At 46.2% G+C, this 22,053-nt stretch overlaps 1 protein-coding gene across 3 annotated transcripts; it reads right to left on the bottom strand.

The window, feature by feature from the left end:
- Positions 1-1,316: 1,316 nt before the first annotated feature.
- Positions 1,317-19,059, bottom strand: LOC118509183 (protein timeless). Of its 3 annotated transcripts, none has more exons than XM_036049450.1 (15): positions 17,863-19,059; positions 10,114-11,335; positions 9,635-9,987; positions 9,037-9,566; positions 8,793-8,934; positions 8,116-8,334; positions 7,950-8,018; positions 7,609-7,832; positions 7,232-7,430; positions 6,527-7,148; positions 6,246-6,446; positions 5,850-5,964; positions 4,809-4,871; positions 4,384-4,617; positions 1,317-2,916 (listed from the first exon to the last, which is right to left on the bottom strand). In XM_036049450.1, the coding sequence occupies exons 2-15, from the start codon at positions 10,985-10,987 to the stop codon at positions 2,823-2,825; spliced, it is 3,939 nt and encodes a 1,312-aa protein (XP_035905343.1). In that variant the 5' UTR covers positions 10,988-11,335; positions 17,863-19,059; the 3' UTR covers positions 1,317-2,822. The 3 variants fall into 3 exon arrangements, with proteins under 3 accessions (XP_035905343.1, XP_035905344.1, XP_035905342.1); XM_036049451.1 differs by having other exon boundaries at positions 5,874-5,964; positions 9,620-9,987; XM_036049449.1 differs by having other exon boundaries at positions 9,620-9,987.
- Between the last annotated feature and the right edge of the window lie 2,994 nt (positions 19,060-22,053).

Here is a 22,053-nt window from a genome sequence, read left to right on the forward strand (position 1 = left end):
AAACAGGGTTATTAGCATGCGATTTTAGATCTATACGTGACATTTGGACGCGCTCGCTGACGACCGACGACCGCTGACCGTACATCGATCGGTCACGACTTTTCAATTAGACATGGCCACCGGTCAACTCCGGCATCGGTGTCCCGATGGGGTCGTCACCGGTGGAGTTCACGTTTGTCCAACAGCACAGGCCCATGCCAAACGGTGGCACTTCGCATTCGCGCATGCCAATTTCGTGTTGAAGTTTCAATTTCGTACACATGGCATAGCTCCCCGAGCCGTTTGCCAACCAACTCTTAGTTCCACTCCAGTTTTGCTTCGAGGGCGAAAGGTGCCGATCGTGCCGAAAGATGGCGAAGAAATTGCTTGTCGCGAGCGGATCAGATAGTGCGGATCCTTTACGTTTGCCCGAGCGAGCCCGTCAGTCGTTCGCTTTGCGTTTTCTTTGCTTTGCAGAATGACTCATGCTAATAGCTTGATTCGCGTTGCACGTGCACGTTGTCGTTTGGTTGTCGAACGAATAATTTATAGTGCTTTAAAATTGAATCGACTGGAACTCAAAGTTCAAGTTGAACGTGGAACATTTATTTTTTTAAAAACCTGAGAACAAATGGCTCCCAAGTTTCAGAGACCTAAGATGACCATTTTTTTAAGTCGACGTAATAATTTTAATATCCAAACCGCAACGCAGTGCTGTCATAGTGGGCGATAACTAGAAAATCAAACAAAAAGTATTAATATTATTTAGTACGAAACAAAGGTATAATTTAAATAAAAGAAAAAACCTAACAAAAAATATATTGAAACTTAACAAGGAGGCATAATGAAACCAAAAAAAATAACAAAAATTAAAGAAATATAACATAGGAATATAGACAAAAAGGCAAAATAAACTAACCGTTGATAGGAGAAGTGATAGGAGTAATAGGAAAAAATAGACGATAGGAACAAAAATAACAAAAGAAGAGCGAAATAGAAGCAACAAAGGGAAAAGGATATGAAAAAGAAATGTACAAGTAAAAGGCAACGAGAAGATAATAGAAAACAAAAATAAAATTAAAGAAAAACTAAACGAAAAAAAACAAAAACAGTAAAGAAAAAATAAAACTGTGAGTTAAACAAAAACAGCTGAAAATGACACTGACTACAACATTAAGAATAAATTAAAGAGAAGTAAAATAAAAACAAGTAAAAAGAAAACATTTTTTTTTCAATTTGTCGTTTAATTAATTTCGTTACATACTCACCAAAGTTCTTCAACCATTATTTTATCTAAATTTATTTCTCCTTTTGTTAATCACTATCGACGCATCGGCTCCACAAATAGCTACATTTATTTTCCTTTTCATTTTTAAACCTGTTTTACATAAACTATATTTAATGCACACGGGTACACAGCTAGAGGCGCTGTCCCGGTGCAAAAACGTGCACTAGTAGTAGTAGTAGTAGTAGTAGAAGTAAAAGCTCTTGTTACAAATTAGTATTTCCTCGCTTGTTTTCTTTGCCGTTTGCTTTGTTTTGCTTGTTTGATTATTTTCTGTTTCACTGATACTGCCTCCTCTCTGTCTCAAAAGCGTTTCCGTTGCAGATGCCTCGTTCCAATTCGCAGCATTCCTCTCTCACTCGACACCGGGCCGTCACCTTTTTTCTTAGCCAGGTTTCCCTAATCACTACGGTACGCTATCCAGAAAACTATTTTTCCACAAATAGTGTCCTTCACGCGCGTTTCGATGTACCTTCGATCTGTTTCTTTTTGTTTGTACCGTTGCAAATATATTTTGTCAAATAGCACTTTGATTGGTTCCAGGTTCTTTTGATGCAGTCTTTCTATAATCCGTCACGGACGGGTGATCCGTCCCGTACCTTTTCGCGGGCAGGTTGAAACTCGAGTCATCGAACAGAAACAAACAAACAAGCTCCGACAAAATCGAAGGAAAACATGACATAAAACGTCAATGCAGTAATAGAATAACGCTCTATACCCTTATGTGTAGACATAATGGTAACCTTTCTTATAAACCTCTGGTGGTATTTTAACCCTGCAAGCTCTCCGCTCGTACGTAATCTTTAACAGCATTCTCTGGTTTTCGGTTAATCGTTTGACGATTTTCTTTCTCTCTCTCTCTCTCATCCAATCGGGTGCGAATGTCCAATGTGTTTTGTTTTCCCGTTGAATTTTACAGCCAATCGAGAGCAACATCATATGTATGTGTGTTCAACATGAAGATAGTACATCTTTTCTGTGATTCTGTGCTGTGTATTTTTAGGGTGTCTTTTTTACATCTAATTTAATTTCCACACAGTAGTACACTGATCTGGATCGAATGATCCAACGTTCTTAATGGCTTCCGGTGGAGCTCTTGGTAGGTAGGTGCATCGCACATTATCTTACTAACTTTGAACAAACACAGAAACATTGAAGCTCTATTTGCAGGCGATCTAAGTGGTATGGATTAATTAGCTGTCGGATTTCTGTTTTTTGCATAAGGCTTTGGTTTGACATTCCTGGAAGTGGGTTCATTTTGCTCCGCTAGGAGCAAACGCGAGTTAACAGCTGGCTCCTAGAAAGCAACAGATTCAATTGATAACATGCCATGTGGGGTGTCGTGTGTGTGTGTGTGTGTGTGCGTTGGATGTTGGGAAAGTTAATCTTTTGGGCACATTTAACGTGCCCACAAACATCCGACAGTAACAGCAACAAGGCGGGAAATGGTACGTGTGTGGGTTTGTGTAAAGGTGTGTGTACTAGGTGCTAAAGGTAACTACTCTCTTTCGTCGACTGTGACTTTTGCACAGTCAGTTTTTTTTTTTGAGAATTTTTCTTACAAAATCGGTGGCACAATGTCGTGCTTGTCGTCTTCGTCGCTCACGTACATGCGTGTCAGGTCCGAGGCGACAGAAGCGGTCTCACAAGCACTGCAGGCATCACGGGAGCACCACCACGAAGAGCGTGAAAAATAAAAGTGGAAAAATCGCATATAATTAACCGATAATTAACTCCCGTTTACTAGGTGCTAGAACTCAGCTCGAAACGATACAAATTTAAGGGCTTCTAACTTAATTAAGGATGAATTTATCACGCCCGTGGCAGCATGACACCACACGATTCACTGGCCACTGGAGGACAACGTAGGACCCATTCTCTTCTCCACTCAGTCACTGCCTTGAGGCGCAATCAATTATGCCTTCCCTGGTTTGCATGCACCGAAGTGGTGGTGCGTTCGTGAATCGTGTTTAAAAGGCTGTCTCATATGCAGCACCTCCGATGGCAGTCCGATGGTTATTGGAAATAAATCACCATTAAATGAACATTTCAATTCTACCGCACCAGTCGAAGGCGAAGACAAAAAGCACGCCATTCGATCCTAAGGGTTGGAGCATGGAAATCCCATTCTAGACAGGAGAACCCAACGATAGTGCGATGCCATGTGGTGCAGGGCAGGGCATTCCAAGCAAGAAACTCTCGCACCCGTAAAGTTATAGCGAGAAAATGGATTTTTTTACCATAAAACTTAGTGCAATTTTTTGTAAACTTTGGAAAGGCTGAAAACTAGACGATGAGTGTAAAAAATTCCATACGCCCCGCGAAAAAAAATTGACGACTGAATTTTGCTTCGATATCCAGAATGAGTCAATCGAACGTGAAGGTCATAAAAAATTTGGAAATAAATATCAATTCATAATACTTTTTAAAAATAATTAAAAGAGTGAAAGCTTCAAATGAAATACAAGTCATTAAAACATAAGTTTAAGAGACAAAACAAAACATCTAAATTGCCTAAAATGATTCTAAACCTCAACAAAATAAAATCATATAAAGGAACACCAAAGAGAAAATAAATTTAAAGCACAACGAACCAAAAATAAATTTCCAAAAATTGGCTAAATATCGCTTTAATCCAAATTATTTCTCAAAAACAAATTTAAAAATATTTTTTATTCCATCTTCAAAAAAACTTCTGCGAAACCCCTGCAATAGAGACACTACCATAATGCCATGGCTACATATGTCCACTAGTACTCCCCTAGTCCGAGCGGGCATAATTTGTCCGCCCATTCAATCATCTAACAAGCTTGCATTTTGCCCATTTTACAAATCGTGTGTTACGTTATGTGAAAGCAAAGTCATGTTGCCAGTGCCAACCCGCCCAACCACCCTTCGCAGTGACCTTACACTTCACGCACATGGTGCACAATGTCCCCAAACATTATGCGCTCGCATAAACCACCACCGACGACGATGACGACGCCGAGCGACGACAACAGTCGCTTAGTTGTGGACAAATTGATTCGCACTGGAAAATTGATTGAACGCATAATTTATCCTCTCACCACCGGTCCGGCCTGGGCTCGAGAGTGTTTGAGATAGTGCGCTAGACCTACCTGACGACATCATGCTCCTCCAGCACCGGCACCTCCGAGCTGTCCAACCCATCGTCCTCATCGGCCGGCAGTTCGTCATCATCGTCATCGTTCGATTCGACGATGATCGAAAGGTCGTGCAGCATTTTCGACTGGGCGGCCGGTTTTCCGCCCGTCTTGAGCGTCGCACTCGGATGGGTAGCGTTGGCCGTATCGATAACCTTTGACGGGCCGGGCAAATCCAGCTTGCGCTTGCTGTGGAGCGGAGTGGTTAGAGACAAACAGTAAGAGCATTGTGTTAACCTAGTGCGGACAAAAATGGATACCGCTTCCGGTACGAGGACGTGAGGACGAAATCATTTTCGCACTCCGGCCGGATCGATCGGATAGGCAGTCTGCCAGCAATTACGCTAATGAGTATTTTCCGGTCGCCCAGGTCGGCTTACCTCTGCACTGCCTTATTGCGCATCACTACATCAAGCCAGTTAGTTGTGATTTGAGGGCTGAATCTGCAGTCGGGATGAGAGTGAAGAGAGAGAGAGGGAGAATGGGATATTATCAGTCGGTGCTATCGGTAGTCGGAAAACTTTTGCAGCTGGTACTGATTACTGAATGCTGACTCCGTGCGTTATGGATTGTGTGGTCTGGAGGGGTGGGAAGTTTTCCCTCGGACGATTATGATTGATGGCTCGGGAGTTATTGCGTCTAACAGGAAATTCAATAACAGAACCCTGGCTCTCGATTTCATTTCCACGTGTAATCAATATCAATTTGATTTGGGTTAAAGTTTGCAAAAGTTTAATTACTTGCCAGACCACACCAACAAACCATCGCACACGGCGTCGCACATGAAGGAAAAGCCAGCTGATGTGAGGAGAAGCAAGAGTGAGAAACGAGTTGGACACTACTGGCTAAAACAAAACAAAGGATTCATGCATGAACTATCGATCTAATTGCTTGCGAGTGAATATCCCTGCTCGTTAGAATGAATACTTATGAGTAGTCAATAGCCTAGCTCCTTAAAGTAAATTAAACTCGCAACGGTTAACAAAACATATACACACTTAACTAATGTGAGTGTTGCATGAAAAACAAAACAATAACATTAAGAAGTTAAAAAAAAACGCATAAGAAACCTAAGATGCTACCAAAAAAAGGAAAAATGATCGTTTTAAGCGCAGGCACGGCCCAACCGTGCGCACACACGCGCGCCCCTTAGAGCCACGGACGGACGGCCCGCGGAATCGAACGGGCGAGCGGGCGTACGCGTACGGTATCGTGCCTGGTGGTGCCTGCGGTCAGAAGTTGCGCTCGCTCGTGCCCCAAACCCAAATCCAAACCCTTCCCCCCCCCCCCAAAAACCCAGGGCTCGCTCCGAATTCCAGACAGGAGCCGTGCGCTTCCCCCTGACGCGGTCCTAAAACACATCAAACTGAAAGTAGTTAACCTGAATGGTGTGTGTGTGGTTATGACTTGGCTAACTGGACCTTGATAATCCAAAGTTCTCTAACCGAGCATCGTTCGGCGGGCAAGGGTCGGCCTTAGCTTGTTTCTCCATCGAAAGCACCTTGTTGAGGTACTTGAGATCGAACTTGAGAATCGCTGTACGGGAAGAAATAGAAAGAACAGAGAGAGAGAGAGAGCGTTGAAGAGAGAGAAGCGTCGTGCGTCCGTCAGCCGGTATGCAGAAGAAACAAAAGGGAAGACACAGAGGAAGAGAGAGAAAAAGAAATCACGTTTAATGGCTTGTTGGAAATATCCCCCGTGGGAAATGTTTGGGGCAGCAGTTGGGGTTGTTTAGAATGCATTACGGAGATGGGTAGAGCGCAGGCGTTTTTTGGGAACATGCCTGGCACCAAAGTCTCCCACCGTTGCGTACTTACATTTATCCAGCGGGCCAAGCTTGAGCGCAATGTTATAGAGTATGTCCGCGGTCCAGAATTCTGGAATGCGCACAAACATCTTCTTCGCGTCGGCTGGCAGATGGAAGCCGAGCTTGTGCAGCAGCAGGATGAACGGTTGGTAGGACAGTATCGCAAACTGGTCCTGGTTCCAGGGCACAACCGGGATGGATTTCTTTTTCACTGGAGATAAAGGAAGAATTGGGCAGGAAGGTTAGAATTAATAGCTTAGGAATAGCTCAAGTAACGCCAAGTATCCTTACAGATGCAATGGTAGGACACGGGCTCCATGACGACCACACCCATATTGCCACCGGTGCCCGTCGTCACGTAGATGTTGCCACTCAGCAGGTTCAGCTTCACGAAACAACAGTCCAGCAAACTCTTCTGCAACCAAGCGATCAGCTTTCCGCGATTTTCCTTCTGAAGCCGATCGCGCAACACCTGTATGTCGTCGACCGCCTTGGACGATGACTTCGAGTCACCGTCCTCCGGTTTCGGCGAGTCAGCCGAAGCGACCGATAGGGCCGGCGTCTGGACATTGCGCTCGTAGTCCGGATTTTCCACCTTCATCAGATCGTCGTACTGGATGAGCGTGATGATGTTCTGCTCCAGAAGTTGCTCAATGATGGAGAGGCGCGTCTTTTGCTGATTTCCGTTCTCCTGGAATAGCTTCAGAATATCCGCCACGACGCATTTGCTCTGACGACACTGCACGTAGTACCAGTGCAGGGAGTCCTTCTCCTCCTGGGTCCAGGTAACGAGCAGATTGCTCGATAGCAGCTGCGTGCCAATATCCGGTAGCGTTGTGGACAGGGTCAGCGGGGCCGGTTGCGGTGTGTTGATGAACTTGTGGATGACGTACTCGATCAAATCGGACCAATCCTGAATATCGTCGAAAATGGTTATAGATTAGCGCGCCACATGAGGACACCCTTCCCCAGCAAAAAATCACAAGCCCTACTTACATCGCACAGCTCATACTCCGTCTCCCAGATCTGGGAGTACGTTTTCAGTATGCTCGGCTGAAACAACACATTGATCTGTCCCAAATCCCCACCCACGTGGTGCATCATCGTGAAGATGCAATCGTTCACAAACGCCCCATTCTCACGGAAATCTTCCAGCAGTAAACCGTACTGGTGCATTATCTCCACCGTCGCAAACCTGCAAATAGACGGAAAGCGAAGGAACAACACACACACAAATGAGAGAGAGAGAGAGAGAGAGAGAGAGAGAGAGAGAGAGAGCCGGTTAGAGTCGGGAAATCTTTCCCAGAAACGGAAAACGGCCTTCCATTTATGGTTCAATTGTGCTAGTTTGTTTGTGTGTGGTTTCTGTTTACTGTTTGATGTGGCCCAGCATGTCACCCGGGATGCCGTCGGCGGTCAGTTCCCGGACGCCGTCGAGCAGCAGCAGGAGCGTGTGGTTCGTCACGATTAAGTCCTGCAGATACTGGCGGCTTTGAATGTTGGGATTGTAGCATCGGAGCAGCAGCACAAACAGACACCGCAAATCCTCCGTACAGCTTATCTGCAGCTGGAGCAGCTTAAGCTTCTCTTTGTCCTCCTGTGGTTGGACGTCGGAGCGGTAGATTGGAGGAAATGTATAAATAGAAAATTCTAAACTCCATCTCGATGATTGGCACCTGAACGCCAGACGAGGGAGGAACGAGCGGCTGCTTACCTTTGTCAGGTGGGTACTCTTCTTGTACGTATCAAGAGCTTGCAGAAACTCTCTTATCGCTGTTACAACCTACAAAACGACAATAGAAAGCGGGGGACAATGCGCCCAGATAAGTACGTGCTGCTCCTCCAGGGAGAAGCGGGTTTGTGCCTCGCGGTGTGCTCACCAGATGAATCCTTCGCAAACAGGGCTTTATGTCTGTTTCGGTAGCTCTGCTAAGCTGTTCCAACTGCTCGCATAGCATCACGCCCTCGTACGTAAGGTAGCTTATGATGTCGAACGACAGGACACTGTTGATGTGCTCCAGGTCCAGCTCAAGCTGGGTGGCAAACTTCAGGAAGTACGTTACCAGCCAGAAAAAGTGCGATGTGTCGATTTGCACTTGCTAAGCGTCGGGCGAGGTTAGGGAATGAGAGGATAATAAGCATCGGTTTTTCAAGTGTGGAATTAAGGACGAATGGTTCCCGGTCTTACAAGGTTTACCAGGGCAAAGAACAACCATAAACCCTGTACACTTTAATTAAACAATTTTGAACGTTAGAAACAAGTAGTGCATCTTGCATTCTTAATGCGTCTTGTGCTTTGACCTGATAAACGCTGTGAAGGCCAAGCCACAAGAATTTATGAATATTTCATCTCATTTCTTTCCGGCCACGGACTGAAGTGCGAGCCATTGCGGCGTAGCGAATGCTTCGCAATTACAATCCATACCCAATGTAAAGCGGTGCACTCGAGGTCCCGTGGTAAGCGGTAGCACTCAACCAGCACCGGAATATTAAATCGCACCGGAAGCATTCAACCGCACGGACGTCAAATTAAACCTCCGCCGCTGAAGGGACTTACCAGATCCGACAGTAATTGCGTGTGCAGTTCGTGCACCAGATAGCCGTAACCTTTCAGCAGAAAGTCGACCGTAAACTCTTTCAGGATGTGCGATATATCGTCGTCGGTTGGGACGTGATGCATGAGACCCTTCATGTTGATGCTAATGGGCGGTACGGAGTACGGAGGTGGAGTGTGTAAGAACGGAGGTGTCAAGAAATGTCGTAATGAAATTCGAATTGAAATGCCTGCTGCCCATACTCACATGTTGCTCTTGCCCCGCTTTACCAGCTTTTTGCGGCGCAATTCTTTCTTCTCCTGCACGGACACCGGATTGCGCTGCTTGTTGGCCGCATTGAAGCGCTGCTTCTGGTTGGAGGGTGGTTTCTGATGGATCGGTTTCTGATGCGGACTGTCGTCCTCGTTGCTCGAGGTGGAGATGGACTCCTTCTCCACCTGCGTACCGTAGCCACAGTCGGAGTTCTCCGACAGCGAGACTTGTATCTGTTTTTGTGTTTGCTGTGATTGCTGTTGTTGCTGGGACTGCGATGTTGGTGACTTTGGAGGTGACTGTAGCTGCTGCTGCTGCTGCTGCTGCTGTTGCTGTTGTTGCTGCTGCTGCTGCTGCTGCTGACACGATTGCTGTCCATTGAGCGATTTATTGCACTCTTTCATTGCTTGCTCTTTTACCGAGGTGACGGTAGACTGTTTGCAGAAAATGCCCGACGAGCTGCTGCCGCTACTCGAGGACGAATCGAGACTCTTGGAGCACGGTCCACCTTTAGACTTTTTGGTCTGAAAGAAAAAGTTAATAAATTATAAACCCAGCACAGTGCACAAGAACATACAAAGTTTCGGCTAACTTCCTGCACATCGGAAGTACATGCGGTGGTCTTCTGGTGGTCGCACAGGTTCTGCTGCTGTTGCTGCTGCTGCTGCTGATGATGATGCGCGCCAGACCCGTTGCAGGAGGATTTGCCGCCCGCGCCACCACAACCACCACCACCACCACCATTGCAGCAGCTTCCGCAGGTCGCCCCGCCCAGGATACACCCGTCGGTCGCGTTCGCCTTCAGCGTTTGGTGGTACATCTGGTGGGATTTGATCGCCCGCGAGAGTATGATCTGGGTCGGGAAGTCGGCAACCATGCGCGCGTTGACCTGCGGCGCCTCGGACGAACATTCCTTGCTCATGGACGATGGCATTTTGCCACTGCCTAAAATGCAAATAGCGTTCATAAGTCCGGCTGGTTCAAAGTTCTGCGTTTGGTGCTGCGGCTTGTGCTGCAGCAACGACGGCTGCTGCCCGGGAACGGTCGTCCGTTCCCGGCGTAGACATTCACCATTGTCGGACGAGTCGGACGTCGGGTCGGACGTGAGCATGGGACTGGAGTCTCCGCTGCACTGCTTCGGCGGCGACGTGTTACTCTCGTTGTCTTCCGAGCTCTCCGACAGCGTCGACTCGAACCACAGGTTCAGCAGCTTCTGCAGGGTGCTGATGTGCTGATCCTTGTACATGAGCGCCACCAGCTGCGCCATCGTGACACCCCAGTACGCCCGCTGCGGACAGGACATCAGGTAGATGAGCAGCTTGTCGATGCTCTGTGTAAACAGGTTCCAGATGATCTGGTTCTGGAAGGAGGTGTTGTGGCCCGCCGTCGGGAAGCTACCCCCGTGGTGCGAACCAACGCCCGTACCCATCTCCGGCACGTGCAGGATGTTGCGGAGCAGCAGAAGGCAGTTGTTGACGCTGTCACACTGCTGGATGGAAAGCTTCGTGTCCCGCTCCAGGATACCCTTCATGTGGTCGATCACCGCCTTGGTGGTCTTCCAGTCGACGAACGCTTCCTTGCTCGTGATGAGCAGCTTGTTCAGCTCGAAGATCGTATGCCGACCGATCTCCGACTTGGACACGAGGTCGACCGGTAGCAAACATTCTACCGGCACGGTTAGGTTCACCAGCAACCGAATCGTCGTGTCGATTATCTTCACATCCTTCGCGTTCACCAGCAGTGGGACGATGTCGTTCTTGACGTTCTGACCGAACCCGATCGCCCGGCGAAATGTTCGCAGGGTCGCATCCTCCACTGCCAGCTTACAGATGATCTCCTCCAGCGTTACCAGACAGTCCTCGCTGACGTGGTACACATCGTCCTCGAACGTCCCCAGCGAACCGAAGGTGCTGTTGATCTGCGGATTCGCCAGCAGCCATTCCATGCTTCAACCTAGGCTCGCTCCCGACACCGATTTGCCTCCAAAGAGTTTCCTCGTGCCGGACTGGCGGAAATGTTCCGGGATTCCGGGATTGACGGAGTTTAGTGGCGGGAAAGGACAGTAGGGAATTCTTGTTAATTCGAGAACCGTTGACTTGGTCGGAGTGCTCAATTAATGGGGACCGATACAACTATAGAAACTAAGTAGGATAGTTGCTTCGAACTAGTGCGTCTAGACTTTTGGTTTTTAAGTGTCCTTTGAAGGATAATCTGTTTGCGTTTGACGACTAGAGGTTTGGGAGCGAGGATCTGATTTATCGAACCGAGCTCTTGTATCCATTGGTATCGCTTGCTAAAGAGAGGTTTTTTGTTAGTAGGAAAGAAACGAAAGAAAAGAGCAAGAAAAGTGAAGAGAAAACAAGAACAGGACGAACAATTGATTAATAACAAAACAAAAACAAACATGAGTAAAGTAATACGATTTGCTTAAAGCAGGATATAAGGATTATAACACAACAAATACCACAGATAGAGAGAAATAAATTGGAACCAAACCATTGGAAACCAATATAATATCAAACGGAAAACATATTGGCAATTAAACTGTTCCTCAGAAGTTCCTTAAATGCTATTTATGGTGCACGATAAACACGATCCCACCACGCCACTCAGTCAACCGTGATTAGTCATGCCCATACATCGGTTTTATATTTATCGTTCCACCGTTTTCGGGGCAAAGGGCAAATGGTAATAATGATAAGCGCCACGCTACTACGTTACGTTACAGTTACAAGCACACACTTACGTCACCCAAAATTAAGAGGCGTGTTTGGTCTGGCGCTGGATATTTATGTCATAATTTCCATGCTCAGAGTTCCGCAGCAAGACTTTGGGATAGCTTCACTTTGTAAAACCGCAACGCGAAAGGAAGCGTAACTTGGAGATAAGAGATTGACTTGGTTGGTGTCCTCAGTAATCCTGACCGCCCTGATCTTACACACATATTCTGGCGAACCTTTTCTGGGATATGAATTCTTCATCTGAATGCCAATCAGATATGTTAATCTACAAATTTACCATCGCATTCAAATCGAGCGCTCGAGTGTGAGGAGCGAGGATCGCCCTCAAAATGTCACATGGGGCTGGTTTTGCGTTTGACAACCGGTGCGATGCGTTTATCTCGGGTCGGAGACTCCTCCTGGGCCGTTGCTATATAATAGGGTTCTGGATATGTACATACCAGATTCGGACTTATCGGAGTGGACTTTGGGAGTGGAGATTTGTTAACACATTCCCGCGCACCACACACAACACTGGACACAGGACTGTGTGTACGTGAGCGAGTTACGTTAGCGCACAGTGACCTTTTCCGGTGTCCCCTTTTTTTTCTCGCCCCGTACTGTTCCGTCCGTACGTAGGTGCATGAGTCAATGAAGCACTAGAAGTGCCCAACAAGGAAGACACCACGGCCGAACCGTCTAATCCCGTTTCAGTTTCCTGCGTGCGTTCGCCAAAGGTTCGGTACATAATCACTCCCACACACGGTGGTGAGGCGGTAAAGGAAATGTATTAACCTTCTTCCCTAACAGGGGCATTGTGGCAGCGCACGAGCCAAGTACAACCTCAGCAACGTGAGCGTCAACGTCTGCCCTCCTCTCACTGTACCGTCTCTAATGAATGTGAACAAATGTATGGTGCTGTCGAGGATTAAAGTTTGGGGGGCGAAAAAAAACATTCGATATTGGGATTATTACATTCTCTGACACTGCGACGGCTCTCCAACTCTCGGTGTCCAACACGGCGCACTTCCAAAGTCTTGTCGGTCTCGATGTCCACCAACGCACTATGGTCGGACAAAAATTTTCCACTCCAACAAAATGTCATCCCGCGTGGTTTCCACCGAGCATGCAACCGTGCAGGTGCGCACTCTGTCGAACACGTGCGGACATGGCCGGAGCCAGTAGTGCTCCATGACTGTGCCAGACATCTGTCTTCGCTGCGCTACACTTCCAGCTTATTGTTCTCAATTTCTGCACCAGGGAGCTGGATGAAGCTGGAGATGAAGTAGAATATACCTTTTGCAAACAAAATTGTACACACTCACTTGCTGTGTTGGATGTTTTTGAAAAGTTTTCTGTCCCGGTGAGCTGAGGTGCTCTCACTACCAGCAACAATAGAGGGCGCCACCCTTTTGTGTTGGAAAGTTTTTCAAAGTGCTGAAATTAGCCACAACAGCCCCGGGGGAAGGTGGTGAACCCGAATGTGAACACAAAGTTCCATGTAAAAAGGCTTCGACAGAGATGGTTTTTCTAGCGCTCTGTTCAGAAGATTCACGAGGCAACCAAGTTGTGTTCTTTTTTAGAACACAACAACTTTTTACCCACCACCAGCACGCTCGGGGCGCTTACGTTTTTAACTTTGTGTGGCCCTGATCACGTTGATGGATGAAAACAGAGAAAGAAAGATGGTGGAATTCCTTAGAAATTCTAGTCACACCCGGACTTGAAGCGTAAATAGTGCATTGTTGAGCTTAGAATATCTTTTCCCTTTCCCTGGGTGGCATCGGATGGTGGAATGCTGGAATGGAAGAAAAATTACGCTTTCTACCGGGCAGAAGCACAATAGAAACAAAACATGGCGCTGCTATTTCGGTTTTTCGCGTCCGGATGCTGATGGGGGAATGTTGAAGGTGTTCTCCGTGTCCAGCTGTGCCCGAGTGTGAATAGGCTATTTCCATTGCAACCATGCACCACCGTGCGGTTTCGGAATGTTTTTGCCACCAGAACCACCATAACGATGGTGGTTGAGCTTTTTATTTGCAGCAACGGAGAATTTTTCGCCATTCAATTTCCTGCTCTTCAAATTGGATCCTTCTCGTGTTATTGAATTACGCGCATGAAACTGCACTATGCCAGTGGAAAGGAAACGAATGCCACAGCATGATGGTTCCCGGTCGCATTCTTTTCATCGAATCAAAAAAAGTAGTTTGCAAAAGGGCAGGATAAAAATGTCATGCCAATGCAATCCAAGCTTTAACGAACGTTCAAGGATTTTTTATCCCTTCCATCATTGATTTGATTATGAATATAAAGCATGATGAGAGGGCTTTTATGAATGTCGTACTTGGAACACATTAAGCGAGGACTCATTTTGAATGCTACTTCTTTTCTAAGATGTACGATTAGAATGCCAAACTCACGCATTGCTGCTAATGAGCTTTTGCCGACGAAAGCGCCCTCTTCCGGGAATTTGAAGTGCCAATGCAAAGTGCACAGCAATTATGTGATTTTCTCTCTCTCTCTCTTCTTGGCCCGGCAACCTCTCAGGTCATGAATGATTACTAGAATTAATGATACCACGTAGTTGGATAGTCAGTCCCCAATTACGGGGCAACGGTCCGGGATGTGATTTTAACGAAGGTCCTGCCGTATGAAGACCTGCGCCGTTGTCGCCTCTTCCACCGGGCAGCCTTCAATTTCGCTCAACAGATATTAAAAAAATAATATAAAATAGAACTAATTTGTTAATGCTATCCTAGGTTATAAGTAGGTTAGGATGGAGTCACTGCTTAGCCATACGTACATCTAGCCGTACATACATTGTATGGGATTTCACGAAGGAGGTTGTGCAATGAAACTGTCAGCCGACTTTATCTTTCATATCTCATAAAATGTTTGCTCGACTCGGCCGTATATGACTGATCAGTAGCTCCAGCCTTACTAAACTAATACACTCATGCATAAAGTAAGAAGAATAGTAGACTAGAGCCAAAATTCTCTTTCCCCGACGATAGCGCCCTCTGTCGGATTTTTGTTGCAATACTAAGGCAGCATGGCTACCGTTTCGATCTCTCGAGCTTCTTTTTTCGTTTTAATAACCATTTTAACCGATAAAACGATGTATCTTCCTTCCTCAAGGCTCTTTTTGTTATGTCTCATCAACATCCTGCACACTAAACATTTCGAATAGAATGCACACATACACACCCATTACCGCTGGCAAACAGTGGCATATGTTTGTACGATGGAAAATATAGCTCTTTCCGCTGGGCAAATAAACCTGTTTTCGTTCTAAACATACATATTTGGGGAATGTTAGTAAAAGGATGGATACTCAGGCATACATGTGGGAGAATGTTCAAACAAGCATACCATTTGCCCGTTGTTCCGACTGTTTGCATCTGATAAACATGTTATCGTTACACCCCTCGGCAAAGCGAATTCTACTGTGCAAATATACAGCAGCTAGATTGAGTATCGTGCGCCATTTGCCTTCCTGTTGATGTGTCCGTAAACAGCAAGTTTCATTACAAGCTTCACCCACAAAATTTTATTCTAATTCCTGCCTTCAGCGATCACAGCCTGTCTTGCAGGGTGTGAATGGGTAACGCGCGCATTGCTAAACCGAGTAATTGAATTGCAAAATGCTGCTAGGTTTCATCCATCAATGGACGCCGGATTCGGTGGGCTTCTCGTTACAGACCGCATACAGCTCGAGAGCTGCCACCAACAACGTCCGAAGCCTCCATTTGGCTTTTCTTCACGTAGGAAAATCCATAATCAGATTCCTCTTTCAGAGATCTGGCTCGTCGCAACAAGAAAAAAAAACTGGAGGCTTTCAAATTTGGTCCAATCCATCCTGGTCCCGATTTCCCATCCGAGATCTGACGATGTTTATGCGTAACGCTGCTGTGCCAACTGTGACAAGGGCAAGTGTTTTGTGTGGACCGGAGAGGTACGGTCGCCGCCGGAAGTGTGTCACGTTTTCGCTACAACTGTCGATTGTATCGGACAATCCTGGACGAGTTAAGATGTTCAAATCGATTCCATAATGCCACCGCTTTTCTCGCTCGCTCTCTCTCTCTCCTGGTCCCTAGCTTTATGGGAGGCTAAGCTCGAGTTCTATGCTAACCGATTCGGTACACGGGATAAAGTTTTCGCTCTGGTAAATATTAGCCTCCACAGCCAGCGATTGGTATGCACATTTTTATGTGTAGAAAAGTTTAGCCACATTTCAGCGCAAAGATGCGAATCAACAATTTCGTGAGCAAGCATTCTGATAGGGATTTTGCGCCTATGCTGACAATTTGCCGAATCGATATCAATTAATATTTCATCGGGTGTTTATTTTCGTACGCATTAATTAAAATAACCGTCTCCCGAGTAAAATGGTGCCGTTCTTATCCGATCTTGGCGGGGAAAGTTTTAATCGCCATTATAAACGCCCCACGCTCATCAAGCAGTAGCAGCGACAACAGAATGGTATTTAAATAAAAAGCATTTTGTTACGTTCGGTGTTGGTTTTGCTGACAAAGAAAGAAACAACGAAAAACCGTGGGGCTTCTCATCCCGACTGAGTGGGGAGCCATAGCCAACGGATTGCGCAACGTGGCGTTGCCAGAAAGAATCACGATCCGCTGTGTATAACATATTATTTATTTATAAATCAAGGACCGAGTTGCGAATCTACCAGACTGCTCTGGTGGGTGTCGGGGCCACGGGATAAAATAGACTTCAGGTAGCGCTAACTTTCGTTTCGTGGGTTTTTTTTCTAGCATGATGCGGTACACTGTTTTCCCCACATTCCGCTTGCGAAAGTGCGAGTTTTGCTCGAGGGTTTCCCTTCCATTTGTCTGATGGAATGTTCTTTTCTGAACATCTGAAAAGCGTCAGGAAACGATGGCGACGCATTTGATTATACAGTGTCAAGGAAGGGTCGTAAGGCGTCCCATGCAACATCCCATAGAAATGCTTTTTCATTCAGCAACGACAAAAAAAAGGCTCGGACGACCATTCATAAAGGTTTCGCACTGCAACCGTGTCATAAATGGACTTCGGGGATCGCCTGACTTCGTTGGGAAGATGTCGTCCTTTTTATGCATGGGAATATTCGAATACAGCGGTACCAATTATCTGTGTGAAGGTTAATAGGAGAGAGCATGAAAAGATGTCCTTTTTTCAACTTTTAAACATTTTCTTTTGAGGAAAAAGATGTTTGAAGAAATGAAAAACCTAACTAAAAATTATTCATGATTTTTTAACTCCCAATTAGCAGCAGAAGCGCAAAGAAGAATGTGGTAGCTTGGCAAAGCTTTGTGTGTTGTTACCGGGAAACCTACTAACAAATGCTATACTTTGAGGAAAGCTATGAAAAGAGTTCCTTTGTTCATGCTTTACATTATTAAAATGTTTAATTTTACATGGCGGCAATCGTTCAATAAAGCAAGCACGCTAATTCTTTAAGTATCCTACGAGATTTTCTTGAGGTACTTCACCAAAGAATATAACAGCAAGAAACTCCCAAAAATGAGAAACTTAATCAACAATCAACAAGTGCCATCGTAGTAATTTCGAAGCATCCCCACTTCAACATAGCTCTAGAGGAAGGTTAACGATTTCCAGTAACATCAAATGGATTTTAAACATTGGACATTCAGGGATATTAAAGTGTCGTGCATTGGAGTGTGTCTGGTCGAGATTTCATTAAATTAATCATCTTTTAGCGTTAGATGGTGGAGCGTAGGATGGTGAAAGTCGCTTCAAGAAGTGTCAAGAGAGTATTCCAGCGATATTTTGTTTGATCGAGGACTCTCACAGATTCTACCTTTCTACAATGTTTTGTTATCGGGTCCTCCAACAAAACCTTTTTCTAAAAGAGTCCTACTTTACTAATCTTAGGATTTCTTACCCATCAGACTCGCGATCACTAAACTGCCTTCTAACCAGCAGGATCGCGTCATAGTCTACCCCATGAACGATTATACAACTCCAATACCCTCGCCAATAGCCTCCTCCCTTCCGAAGTACGCACGAAACGCCTATTAGACGCTGGGAGCCCCAACGTGTCGACCACCGTGCGATGCATGTGCAACTTACTTACCTTCATTAGTTTCCGCTCTCGTCCAATCTATTGTCGCTGTCCCGTTGGTATGTGTGCGGGTTGTGCAAAGAACTGTGCACAGCTTGTTTGGCGTGTTTGTGTCCGGGGCTAATCGGTGATGACGTTAGAACAGCACCTTGTACGCCACACCGCCGGTAGGTCAGTCAATGTACGCGCTCTGTCTCTGGTTTGATGAGGCTTCTATGAAGGGGAGGGGGGATGGAGCCCTATAGGACCACACACTCACACACGTTTGTGAATGGGAATCGGATCACTCACGATGCAGCGCGACTCGAAAAACGTGATGTGCAGAAACTGTGGTCGAGGTGACGGAACTGGGCAGGAACTGGGCGGAGTGAGAGTTTTAGAACGTCAATCACACACACTTACTGCGTTTATTGTTCAATAAACCACATAACAGCGGTAGTAGGCTTAATCATAAATCTGTCAGCTAGACAACAAAGCAAGCGCAGATGTTGTTGTTGCTGGTGCGCTGCCCTGGATACGATTTTAGCAACCCTTTTTTGTACCGTTTGCAAATGGCGACGGCAAGTGGTTTTTGTTCCCCCTTCACTTATTATATTTTATTTGTTTTTCACTACAAAACGCTCTAGTGATAATGCACACACACGCAGACTGCTTCAATGCAACACAACGGCCACTTATCAGCGCGATCGACGCCTGTCTAATGCCACTGTGTCTCTCAAGTGGAGGGAGTCGATACACTTTCTACTAATACACACGCACACCGGGAGATGATGCACTGAAGTGCACCGTTATTCTATCGCGGAGCTTAACACAATCACACTGCTGCGGTTAACCTTGGACCGTGTATCGTTGTTGCACTTTCCATGTATAAAAGTACACCGCATTTTGGCGAACCTTTTTTTTTTCAAGCACAAATTCACACTATGCAATTTTTATCTTCACTTGGATGCTTTACTTTTTTTTTGTTTTTTATTTTCACACACACTAGTTGCACAACACTTCTGTCACCTTTCCGGTACGGCCGACGATCACTGACTAACTGTGCTGGTAGGTTCAACTTCCGCCTCGAGCAACTCTCGATGCGCAACTGTTGTAATGCCGACGGGTATTGTTGGTAGTTCACGCACACGGCGGTTGCTGTATATAGTAGTCGGTGTTTTGCAACAGGAGCTTGCACGACCGTTACCAACCACTTGCTGGCTGTAATTGACTGTGCGAAGCGGGCACGGCTAGCTTGGATGCTGCTGCTACTGTGCCGGTGAAAAATATGCGAAAAAGGATGTTGTGATATCCTGCGGTGGTGTTTCGTTTTGTGTAACGAAAGAGAGAGAGAGCGAGAGAGAAAGAATCTATCCCTTTTGTGGGTGATAAACGCCCGGACACAGGAGTGCGCGGGCGCCAGAGAGCCGGTACGGAGCGTCGAATGCTAATGCGTGTGAAGAAGACCGACAAAGTAGAGAGCGGGAACGCGTTCCCTATGTACAACACGGCACGGGTTGTTGCGTTCCCGCCGTTACGGTTGTTACCTAATGGCGGCGTACTGAAGTCACATGTTGCTAATCAGGATCAATCAATTGAATTTAAAATATTTATGTTTTTCATTTAAAACAAAAATTTATAAATGCCAAAGAAGATTTGCAAAACGTATAATAATTTAGGTAATTTAATTTGACAAAGAATAATAAATTCCCAGATTGTGGAAGATTGCGTCCGGACCGGCTGCAATACAAAAGGGTGGCCCTCGAACGGTATACAAAACACAACACACTAACGCGCTCGCTCGCACCAATACCAAAACGGTGCCGCTTCACGTGGGCCGGCAACGTGCGATCGGGCAAGTTCATGTTTCCGAACCCGTCTCCATTACATACGCCACCAACTGCAGTCGCGCACCCCATTCCTCTCAGCCACCCCTCTTCCAGAGGCCATCCCCCGATGGCAACCACGGCATATTGCAAACGGCAAGCAAAAAGTCCCCCGCAGCAATGGAATTGAAAGCCGCTGTGAGTAAGCGAGAGAGCTCATCGAGTAGAGAGCCTCACAGTTGTAGTCGTCGTGTGGTGGTGCATCTTCCTCTAACGCGCGCGAACCTGGATGGATGGATCTGCCGCGAATAGTGGATTTGTCCGACTAGATACTAGCACCATCGCCACACACAAACGCACGTGCGTTGGGAGGGGGGGGGGGGGAAATTCGCAAGGTATCAGATAAACATGCCTGCGCCATGCTGCTAGCACATGCCGCCGGTCGACGACATGCGCCCCATCTGCGATACCACGCGACTACAGACCAGGCAGCCGCAATTCCCGTTGTTTCAATTTCTTCACCTCACCAGGAATTCCAAACCTCAGCGAGGGTAAACATCGATACCGGAAGATGGTAAGCAGAGGTCTCTCCTCTTCATCTAAAGTTAGGTGGTAGAAGTACTCTGCCCATACATCTTTGGTTACATCAGCTCACCTCAGGAGGTGCAGCGAAAGATCACGCGAATATGGCTCCCCCGCTCGGAGGTGGCATGGACAGGGAGACACACGTGGCGTTACGTGTTGCACAGGATGGAGCCTAGCTAGGATCGAAAGAATTTGTTTCCCATTCAGTTCCCCTGGAGAGAGCATATCGGTGAAGATGCGCGCATATAAAAGAGCTAGATGGATTTTTTTGAGGAATAGCTATATCCAATTCCTGGTAAGGTTTGCCGATGGTAGAATGGATTCTCGTTTTCAAAAAACAGCAATATTTGTTCCTCTTGAGCTTTTTTGCTGTTGCTCTCTCAATCAACAACGGGCAAGAATATGTAGATGGCCACCGAGCAACGCTTATGCATTATGGAACGGAGGTATTGGGGGGGTGCATGGTTCCCAGGTACTCCACAGACAATGCAATATAAAACGCATTTTCTGTCCGAGCGATGGTGGGAAACAATCCACCGGAGTGTTGAGAAATCTCTATTTGCAATGCTGATTAATCGAAACCGTGAGGAAGATGATGAAGCAACCGCCCGATGGTCACTTTCAGTTCTTACGGGGCCCAACCTAGATCAGATGAGGGAAAAAAAACGGCTAGGGTTAGGGAAGCTGATTGGACACTGATTTTAATCTCGCTCAACCTTCGTGGTGTAGGATTAAAGAGGGATTTTCGTTACAACCGTACCGAAAGAGTCGGATTATCGTTTCGGATTGTAGGGATCTCTTTTTGTGGGGAGGTTGATGTGGATATAAACAGAACAGTCACACCTTCTTCAAAATCAAGCTAAACTGCCGATGAAGTATCAGCCTTGGAGCTATTTCATGAATATCTGTCGTTTCTTTTTTTACGCTTGTTCTCATCATCCTCATCTCCCTCTGCACGCAGTGGAGAGTTTAATTGGAATCTAATTAACACAACTTCTCGCTTAAACTTTACTGTTTTTCAATTCCCGTCCACTGGAGTGTCTTCTTCAAAATATCACCTCGGTACACTCTTTCTTACTACTCTTTTTTGCTAGTCAATCATGCGGGGCTCTAATGCGATGCCTCTAATGAAATTCCCCCGAAGTAGCCCAATTAAATTCAAACTCGTTCTGATAGGAGGAAACGTTGAGAGATTCTTAACTACGGATTGGAGGCCGGATTGCATGTTTGCGTTCGCCTACGACACATAAATAAGCGAACCAAGATGATTACCATTACCATTTGGAGTTCTTTTCGATTCCGCCTTCGGTAGCAGTGACAGGATATTCTTACCATATCCGGACCACCCTCCCGCTCCATCTACTTATCCGACGGAATCTCGAATCATTCTAACGAGATAATATTGCTCCATCGTTCGCTTCATAGCAGCCGAGCATGAATAGACACCCGGAGCGATTCCTTCTGGTGTCGCCTACGTGTGACTTTCGTCAGCTCATAAAGTTCATCTGCTGGCTGCCGATGGCTCATACCACCTCCGGTTGGGGGATTGTTTTTCTCAATCCCACATCAATTTTCGCCCAATATCGTCTAAACAATATCGAACCACTCAGGCACTTCGTCCTGTCACCCGCAGACGCACCTTTATTGAAGGCGTATAATCATGATGTTCTTTACCTTTTTGGAATGGAGCAATGGGTGATATTGGACATTGGTGAAAAGTTTAAGATACATTAAAGGAAAACAATTGGAAACACTAGTTTCACTATTTCGCAATGGCTGGTTTAGCTGGTTATCATGAAAGTGTCAACCAATC

The sequence above is a fragment of the Anopheles stephensi genome, chromosome 3, assembly GCF_013141755.1.
Source record: "Anopheles stephensi strain Indian chromosome 3, UCI_ANSTEP_V1.0, whole genome shotgun sequence".
NCBI classification, from domain to species: Eukaryota; Metazoa; Arthropoda; class Insecta; order Diptera; family Culicidae; genus Anopheles; species Anopheles stephensi.

Excerpts from the sequence above, each read along its gene's own strand:
- LOC118509183 (XM_036049449.1), bottom strand. The coding sequence starts at position 10,987 with ATGGAATGGCTGCTGGCGAATCCGCAGATCAACAGCACCTTCGGTTCG. Across the intron at positions 8,935-9,036 it reads AAGCGGGGCAAGAGCAACAT|CATCAACATGAAGGGTCTCA; the intron begins GTGAGTATGGGC and ends ACCGCCCATTAG. Across the intron at positions 4,872-5,849 it reads GAGAACTTTGGATTATCAAG|ATTCAGCCCTCAAATCACAA; the intron begins GTCCAGTTAGCC and ends TCCCGACTGCAG.